This window comes from Limulus polyphemus, unplaced genomic scaffold, assembly GCF_000517525.1.
Source record: "Limulus polyphemus unplaced genomic scaffold, Limulus_polyphemus-2.1.2 Scaffold1308, whole genome shotgun sequence".
NCBI lineage: Eukaryota > Metazoa > Arthropoda > Merostomata > Xiphosura > Limulidae > Limulus > Limulus polyphemus.
In genome coordinates, this window is record NW_013666918.1 from 133,464 (window position 1) to 143,120 (window position 9,657).

General features: G+C 30.9%; 1 protein-coding gene across 1 annotated transcript in view; it reads left to right on the forward strand.

The window, feature by feature from the left end:
- Positions 1 to 9,657, forward strand: part of LOC106463033 (serine/threonine-protein kinase unc-51-like) — a 149,148-nt gene that overhangs the window by 124,738 nt on the left and 14,753 nt on the right. Inside the window, exons 19-20 of the mRNA XM_013923003.2 lie at positions 674 to 799; positions 1,315 to 1,474. Of these exons, the coding sequence (XP_013778457.2) occupies positions 674 to 799; positions 1,315 to 1,474 (286 nt within the window). The remainder of the gene's footprint in view (positions 1 to 673; positions 800 to 1,314; positions 1,475 to 9,657) is intronic.

The window sequence follows — 9,657 nt, forward strand, 5'->3', positions numbered from 1 at the left end:
GTGAAGGATTAAAAAAAAAAATACAATACACATAATATTAAATTTTATTACACACATTCATAGAATACATTAACTTTCAGTCAGGAGAAAAATCATTTTGTAAATGTAAAATGATGTAGGGATGGCAGTGCCAAAAAGAATGCAAAGAAGGATATTGGGTGATACAGCTATATCATTCCTACATGACTTAACTTTGTTATACTAGTTTATTTCACTTTCTAGATTTTTATGTTTAGTACTTACAACCCACCGTGAGATAGATGTTTAACTGCAGAACAAGCACTTTAGAAAATAGTGTGCTATAGTATTAAAATGTATGCTAAAAATATTCACTCAGAAACAAAAATCAGATTCATTTTCTGTTGTTAATGATGAGGAGATCATATTTATTGATCAAATATTGTTGCAAAGAAATCATTCTCTTGAAAGATATGTTTAAAAATATATCCACCTTCATTTGATTATCTTTAGGTTTTGTAAACATACTAGACGAGGATTTGTATAAAGTTATTAATATTGATCATATTTGAGAAAACTAATTCCAACCCTAATCAATGACACCTATAATCCAAAACCTGTAACACCTACATTCAAACTGTTCAAGCAAAATATTCATCATAGAACTACATAATGTGTGTATATATATATATATATATATATTATTTTGTTTCAGAAAGAACATAATGAGACTTTAGCAAAACTGAACTTTGTTTTGGCACTGGTAAACTGTATTCTAGAACTTGCAAAGTCTAAAGGCACACCAGCAGGATCTCTCAATGACTCTGCACTGAAAGTACAGGTAAAAACATGTCCTAATTGGTACACATAGGTTGCATAAAGTTTGATAATACATATTTTGCTGTAATAATCTTTGATAATTAGGCATTTAGACATTAAAAATGTGATCATGATAAATTAATTAATATTTACAGAAATTAAAGATGTGTGTGTTTTTTATGATATCTTTATGTACAAACATAAAATCACAAAGCTTAATAGTATCTCACAAAATTTAATTACGAGGATGTCGTGGTACCTACCAAAGTATGAATATATAATTATAGAGATTCCCACCAATGTTTGAATGTATGGATATGGAGTTATTTACTAGTGTAATAATATCTAGATAGTGAGCTAACTACTATTTCTAAGAACCTTGGGATATAGAAATACCTACCAAATAATATTTTAATATAAGATTATTAGAGGACAGAGTTACTCTGCTTCTTCCTTAATGAATTTTATTTAAATACTGACTTACTAATCAAAGGAACATTATGAGAATGTAATTTGATGTGGAGACTTTTTCTTCAGAAATATGAAGGTGAAGCTCCTCCTGTAAGTGAAGGTTACAGACGAGCAGAACAGCTGGTGTTATATATGCGGGCACTTCAGCTGTTGTCATCTTCCTTGCAGCTATCTCGTCAAGAAGTTCATGGTGATCGTTTGAAACCATCACCACAGGTTCACTATGGTAAATTAGTTTGTTTAAAGATCCAATATAGGAAAGAAGTATTAGTAATAAGGATCTCATTAGGTACTGATATTTTATACAAGTATAAAAACAAAAAGTGTGTTTTTCTACCTTCAGAAAAGTGGATGATTTTTGTTTTTGTAGGCTGCAAAGTTATGCTAGTAATTATAAAATGGGTATTATTAAAGTTTTCAATCGTGGTATGTGAAGTGTCATTTACATTTTCTCAGAATTGCGATATTAGTTCCTTTCTCCAAGTTGTGTTCTAAAAAAAGTCAATAATAATTTATTACAGGAACAACTTCTTTTTGTCCAGGTGAATAGAGAATGTATGTTTAGAAGTAATAATCTGTTTAGTAGGAAAAGGTCCATTTATTTATACATTTTTTTCTTTTCAGAATTAATGAATATCTTTGGTTAACTGCTTCATTAAGACAGGGTCAAAGTTTGCATGTCACAACCTTTTACAGAGTTATATTTAAAATGTAATTCAACTTTTTTTATCAATGTATGTCAATAAACTTGGCATCAAAACATCATTTATAATTCAAGTGTTAATGTTATCTCCATTTTGATTTATTAGTTTCAAAAGCAAATGTTAAAATAATGCTCACTATTCACTCTTCTGTGTCACGTGACATGTATAGCTTTGATTTCTTTTTTAGAACTTTATAGCATCAAAAATAGGCTGCTGGAGCTTACAAACAACTAGAAACACAAACTGAATATAATGAGAAGAAAGAATATAAAGTATAAATTTTGTCAATTAATTTGTAAAACCCACTGAAGAAGCCTCTCAATCTTTTCATGCAACTTATGGGCATGTTTATAAGCGATAGAAAAAGAATATTGTAGTGTATCGGAATGTTAAGACTGTTTGTTTATATTTGGTAGTTAATGATGATAGATTGGAATAAAAGCTTGATGTGTGTTGAGTAAAGTCATTGCTTCTGGTAGCCTATATATATAGTATTTTCTTTTGTATAAGTCGCTATTTTTTTCCCAAAGAATTTTATGTGTGACTTGTATATGACTTCAATGATGCAGTGATTGTCCATATGAATTTCTTTAGTCATCACCATTTATCATAACAGAAATAAAATACAAAATAACATTCAATAGTTATTACAATAACAATAATATTTAAACAGGTAACAGATAAAACAATCATATCCACTATTACAGTAACCATGTATGGATAAGTGCACGGCACTTGATGAACTGTTGTGTGGTCGTGCAGGCATGCAGCTTAGAGGGAACACAATGCGTGTCATTCAATTTGTTACCAGGAACCAGACATTTACAATAATTCAATATTCAACAGGAAATATTATGTAAAAAAAAACTTGTTGGGTAAATAAATTAATTTTCCAGGCAAAGTAAAAAAACAAAAAAACTTTTAATGCAAATTTATTTTTATTCATATATCAGTTGAAGTTCCAGTTACCTGTGAAAAATGATGGATGTAAACAAAATGTGGTAATATCAGGTTGTTTTACATGACAGTAAATCATTTATTTTCAGCTGTATTTCAAATTTGAGGGTGATTTGCATATTTGGGGTTTCTCATGCATCTGTGCACCATAAAACTACATACTAGTATATAAAACTGACATAATAAAGCCAGTATCTTTGTTATGTCACACATGGGGATGATCAAACTTTGAAGGAAAGGGAGCACACATAAACAAATTGTAATGGTTCTTTCTTTATTCTATTTATGTGAAACAACAAAAACATTAAATACAGCAGTGTATGTATAAAAAAAAAAATACATGTCATATAGCAGTAGGATGAATTTTTTAAAATTGCAGTGGTGCAACATATATATAGCGATGCAACTTATGTATGAACAAAAACTAAAAAATTCCTAAAAATCAGCTATGCAACTAAAATAAAGGTTTAACTTATAATAAGGAAAATATGGTAGTTATAAAGCCAGACAAGTTGTAGGAATTCAGGGACACTGTTCTGGTGTTGATATGTTTTTTATGTTCTAAGTAGCATATTTGAAAGCTACGTGAATATATTTTTGTGGACAACCAATATAATGAGAAACAAGAAGGGTTACTGAAGAATGGCATCTAAGAACAAATAGGCCTTGATACTTAAAGTTCCAAATTTCTTGTTGTTTTATGTATATTTTTATTTATTATTATATATTTTATAACAAAAGTAAGTCAAATGTAAAATTTAAAACTTGGGTAATAAAAATTAAAAATTTTATGAATTTAGGAACTCAATCTCACTTCATGTAACTTGATTGGTTTGTTTACTTTGACTGGGAGTGGGGAAGTAGATATGGGCTCTCACTATGATTTAATGCCTTTCATGGAGTAATAAACAGCTTCCACAGAGCAACGTCTGGCAATAAAACTATATAATTATAAAGAAACAGATGTTAAAGGTTAACAGTTGAAATTGTAAAGATAGTTAAATTGAAAATCTGGTGACAAATGATGGTTTAAAGAAAGGGTTATTATTAATTCTGTTTTATGTTTTTGACTTTTCATTTCACTGTAAGTTGATGATTTCATTACAGCTTGGATTATAGAAAGTAGCATAAAATATAGCTTTACTAAAAATAACTTTTGATGTTCATTTAGGAAGTCTAGAAATTATGCAAATTAAATATGTAAAGAAATATTTTTATTCTTAGCAAGAAAATTACTTTTCATTTATACTGAATTCACAGACAATTCTTTACTAAAAAACCTGATTTTTGATATACAACAGATGAAACATTTACTGAAGGTTTACCAAATTTCAAAAAGATACACTTAAGTAAATTCAGAGTTATAGTTTGTATAGTTTCACACTTACAAGACGGGTCAAATTGCCCACCTTAAAGTGTTAAAGTAATAATTTACTTTGCAGAAGCAGGCCCCATTTCTTTATGATGATTAAAGTTATCCTCTTTTAAGTAAAAATGATGTACATTTATTACAATTAAACCCTTTTTTCAGAGTAAATAGTTCTGTGTTTTGTTTTTTAGCAAAGCCTAGTATACCTGTATCACAAGCAGGAATGTTTTTCAGAGTTAATAAAATAGCCTTGTTATGTTCAAGATCAATGTATAAGTACAGACAAGTTACTTTGTCTTTTTTTGTTCAATACAAGTTTAGAAAGGGTATATATATATATCTTGTTAGGTTTAGAAAGAGCATACAAAAATCTTATGCTGAATAGTCCTCTGTTGTATAATCAGGATTGGTGTAACGGGAATTGCTTGATTTGATACTGTATGAAGTTATCTGTTTTATAGTCATAATTAATCTACAGGAGTTTGTTCTCATGCTCAGTAAAGTTGCCTGTTTCCTTTGTCATAATTAATCTACAGGAGTTTGTTCTCATGCTCAGTAAAGTTGCCTGTTTCCTTTGACATAACTAATCTACAGGAGTTTGTTCTCATGCTCAGTAAAGTTGCTTGTTTCCTTTGTCAGAATTAATCTACAGGAGTTTGTTCTCGTGCTCAGTAAAGTTGCCTGTTTCCTTTGTCAGAATTAATCTACAGGAGTTTGTTCTCATGCTCAGTAAAGTTGCCTGTTTCCTTTGTCAGAATTAATCTACAAACTCTGTAGATTAATTATGACAAAGGAAACAGGCAACTTTACTGAGCATGAGAACAAACTCTTGTTCTCATGCTCAGTAAAGTTGCCTGTTTCCTTTGTCATAATTAATCTACAAGAGTTTGTTCTCATGCTCAGTAAAGTTGCCTGTTTCCTTTGTCAGAATTAATCTAGAGAACAAACTCCTGTGCTCAGTAAAGTTGCCTGTTTCCTTTGTCAGAATTAATCTACAGGAGTTTGTTCTCGTGCTCAGTAAAGTTGCCTGTTTTCTTTGTCAGAATTAGTGTATAGGAGTTTGCTGTCATGTTTAATTAAGTTACCTGTTTCTATAGGCATAATTAATTTGTTCTCATGCTCAATAAAATTACCTGTTTCTATAGTCAGAATGGTGTACAGAAGTTTGTTCTCGTGCTCAGTAAAGTTGCCTGTTTCCTTTGTCAGAATTAGTGTATAGGAGTTTGCTGTCATGTTTAATTAAGTTACCTGTTTCTATAGGCATAATTAATTTGTTCTCATGCTCAATAAAATTACCTGTTTCTATAGTCAGAATGGTGTACAGAAGTTTGTTCTCGTGCTCAGTAAAGTTGCCTGTTTCCTTTATCAGAATTAATCTACAGGAGTTTGTTCTCATGCTCAGTAAAGTTGCCTGTTTCCTTTGTCAGAATTAATCTACAGGAGTTTGTTCTCATGCTCGGTTAAGTTGCCTCTTTTCTTTGTCAGAATTAATCTACAGGAGTTTGTTCTCGTGCTCAGTAAAGTTGCCTGTTTCCTTTGTCATAATTAATCTACAGGAGTTTGTTCTTGTGCTCAGTAAAGTTGCCTGTTTCCTTTGTCATAATTAATCTACAGGAGTTTGTTCTTGTGCTCAGTAAAGTTGCCTGTTTCCTTTGTTAGAATTAATCTACAGGAGTTTGTTCTCGTTCTGACTATAGAAACAGGTAATTTTATTGAGCATGAGAACAAATTAATTATGCCTATAGAAACAGGTAACTTAATTAAACATGACAGCAAACTCCTATACACTAATTCTGACAAAGAAAACAGGCAACTTTACTGAGCACGAGAACAAACTCCTGTAGATTAATTCTGACAAAGGAAACAGGCAACTTTACTGAGCATGAGAACAAACTCCTGTAGAGTAATTATGACAAAGGAAACAGGCAACTTTACTGAGCATGAGAACAAACTCTTGTAGATTAATTATGACAAAGGAAACAGGCAACTTTACTGAGCACGGTGTACAGGAGTTTGTTCTCATGCTCTGTAAAGTTATTTGTTTCTATAATTAGAATTATTTTACAGAAGCTGGTTCTCTTTCATGCTGCATAAATTCATGTGATTTATAGTCAGAATTAGTGTTCTAAAAGTTGAGCCTTTGTTATGCTCAGAAAGTTCTCTGTTTTATAATGTGAATCAGTGTACAAATAGTTGGTCCTCTTTCATGCTATATAAAGTTGTTTTTATAATAAGAAGCAGTTCAGGTGGAGTTTGTTCTCATGTTTAATAAAGTTATATGTTTTCTAATCAGAATTAGCATACAAGAGTTGTTGTTTTGTTGTGCTGAAAAAGTTATGTTACTTATAGTCAGAATTAGTGTAGCAGAAGCTGGTCTTTTATCCTTTTAAATACTTTTCTGTTTTATTGTCAGAATTAGTGTAGATAGAGTTGGTTCTCATGCTTAATAAGTAGATGTTTTATAATCATAACTAGTGTACAGGAGTTGTTGCTCTGTCATGCTGAGTAAAGTTGTGTGATTTATGGGAAGAATTGATTACCCTAATTACTTTGATGTATACAGCATATTGTTGCTTCCTTTTCTAAATCTTACTACATCATTATTAATGCAAATTTCCTGCATCTTAATGAATATAGCATGCGGTCATATACATAATATGTCCTGTCTATTCCTATCTAGTACAGTTAACTCTTAAAGTTTAAAGGAATGATTCACAGTTTTAGCATATGTACTGTTCCAGACATTTGTATAGTTTGAACTATGGTGGGTTGTTGAAAGAAGTTGACTAATCTCTTTGATCTAATTGGATATTGTTCCATGTTAGTGTTACAATAAGTTTTTTACAACTAGCAGAGCAGGTGATGGCTGGAGAGTGTAATCTCCCTCAGTTATTTTATAATGGAATGACCAATAGTAACATGAAATTCAAACATACTCTGGGAATGAAGACATATTTCTGATACTGGATTGTTTTCTACATCTTAGCAGGTTTTGGGGAGAGTGAATATTAATTTTCTAGCAACAGTATTAAATTATACCATATTCTTAGCTTAGTTTATGAGTGCTTATACCCACAACGTTTCAACTCCTATTGCCTTTCACTGTCTGCAGCAAGTTGTGGGAAGGCAGTTACCCTTAAAAGTTCTTATAATATTAAGAGTAGAAGAAAAAAACGACCATCCTAAAAATATTTCCACTAAAAGTTCCTCCCAACCTCCACCCTTAAAATTTCTAATAGTTCCTAAAGTAGAAGAATAACAATAAAACCACCCTAAAAATTCCACAATAGATTTCTCCCAACCTCCACCCTTAAATTTAAAAATACAAATAATTTTAAGGCTTAAATTATAGTACTAATGTATTAAGACTACCCTAAGCATTTTGTGCTGACCAAACCATCATGAGATATTGGGTTTAGGGCCAGAAATATCGTTAATAGCACAAGTACCCAAGTAATACAGTTCATTTTAATAATTATAGAGCAGTATAGTTTGAACAATTTATCCAGTTAGCTATGCTCATTACTAGGTATATATATTTTAGTTTTGATCTGAAATTTATACAAATTGTAATGGAGAACATAGATCCTTCTTCGTGCTTCATAAAAACTGTTCTTGTTTTGAGTCGTAGTTAGTGCATGTAAAAAATGTCTTTAATCCAAATTAGTATATATGAGGAGATCCTTATCAAAAAGGTGTGTTAGACAGGGTAATTAAAGTTGTAATCAAGATTATCTTACTGAAGCAGTTCTGTTACATATATTGGTTAAAGTTATAATCACAATCAACTTATTTAAATAAATCTGTTACACAGACTGGTTAAAGTTGTAACCAAGATTATCTTACTGAAGCAGCTCTGTTATGCAAGCTGGTTACAGTTTTAACCAAGATTATCTTACTGAAGCAGCTCTGTTAGGTAAGCTGGTTAAAGTTGTAACCAAGATTATCTTACTGAAGCAGCTCTGTTAGGTAAGCTGGTTAGAGTTTTAACCAAGATTATCTTCCTGAAGCAGCTCTGTTAGGTTAGCTGGTTAAAGTTGTAACCAAGATTATCTTCCTGAAGCAGCTCTGTTAGGTAAGCTGGTTAGAGTTTTAACCAAGATTATCTTACTGAAGCAGCTCTGTTAGGTAAGCTGGTTAGAGTTGTAACCAAGATTATCTTCCTGAAGCAGCTCTATTACGTAAGCTGGTTAGAGTTGTAGCCAAGATTTTCTTACTGAAGCAGCTTTGTTGCACAGACTGGTTAAAGTTTTTTTAAACAAAATCAGTGTACTAGAGTAGGTCCTTTTTTAGATTAATTAAAATTCTGTCAAAATTAGTATAGTATGAATGCATTTTTTCAGGTTTAAAATTTATCATTTTGTAATGGGAAGTGAAAACAGTAAGAATAGGCTATGTTCTAAGTTAAATTATATTGTGTTGTATTAACCAAGAATATCTCACGGAAGGTTTGTCTAAAATGTCATTCAAAATGCATTTAATATACTATTACCTAAAATATTATTAAAATATTGTTACAGTTAAATAGTATGGTAAGTTTGACATTTGAAGTCAGGTGATACTATTTTAAAATTCTATCAGTAGAGAGTAATAAATTGCTAGACATTGTACATTTAAGTGTTATTTCTGCATGCAGTTACGACTAAGCTTATAGCACAAGAATTGTTTCACTGTTATCATTAAAACTTAGCATTTAATTTAGCTTTTATTTATTTGAAACAAAGCTGTTTTAACAAATCTTTGATGAAATAGGTAAATTTTCAGTAGATCTACTTACTTAGTAAGTTTTCTTATCAATATGGAAATATCGGTTATTAAAAATTATCAGCTTGTTTCATCTTTGTTTACCTCTTTTCTTTTTCATGTGCTTTTCAAGGACAGGGGTACATCTTTGAATACAAATGGGAATGTTGTAGTCTATTCACATTGTTTAAATCCTTGGTGATATCTGTCAGCAAATCAGTTCAGTAACCAGGGAGTCGATAAAAATATGCTCTTTTTTATTATGCTGCAGGAACTTACTTATGTGATCATGTATTTTAAAGAATTTTTCTATTGTTTCATCTTATAGTCAATCACCAAAAGAGAGAGATAATTATGTTCTTGGTGGTGTGAGCCAAGCAAGGCCCAGTGGTTTTATATTATTCTGAAATATCTGGCTAGATAATAGGATATAGTGTTTAAATTATATGGTATTTAACTAGATGTGGTGATTACATGATGTGGTATTTAACAAGGTATGGTAATCAAATGATGTTGTATTTAATGTGATAAAACTAACACTAGGGATTACATCTTCAAAATTGCAACTATGACAAAAGAAATACTGAGAATGAAACTAATGAACCTAAATACCACATCATGTAATCACCACATCTA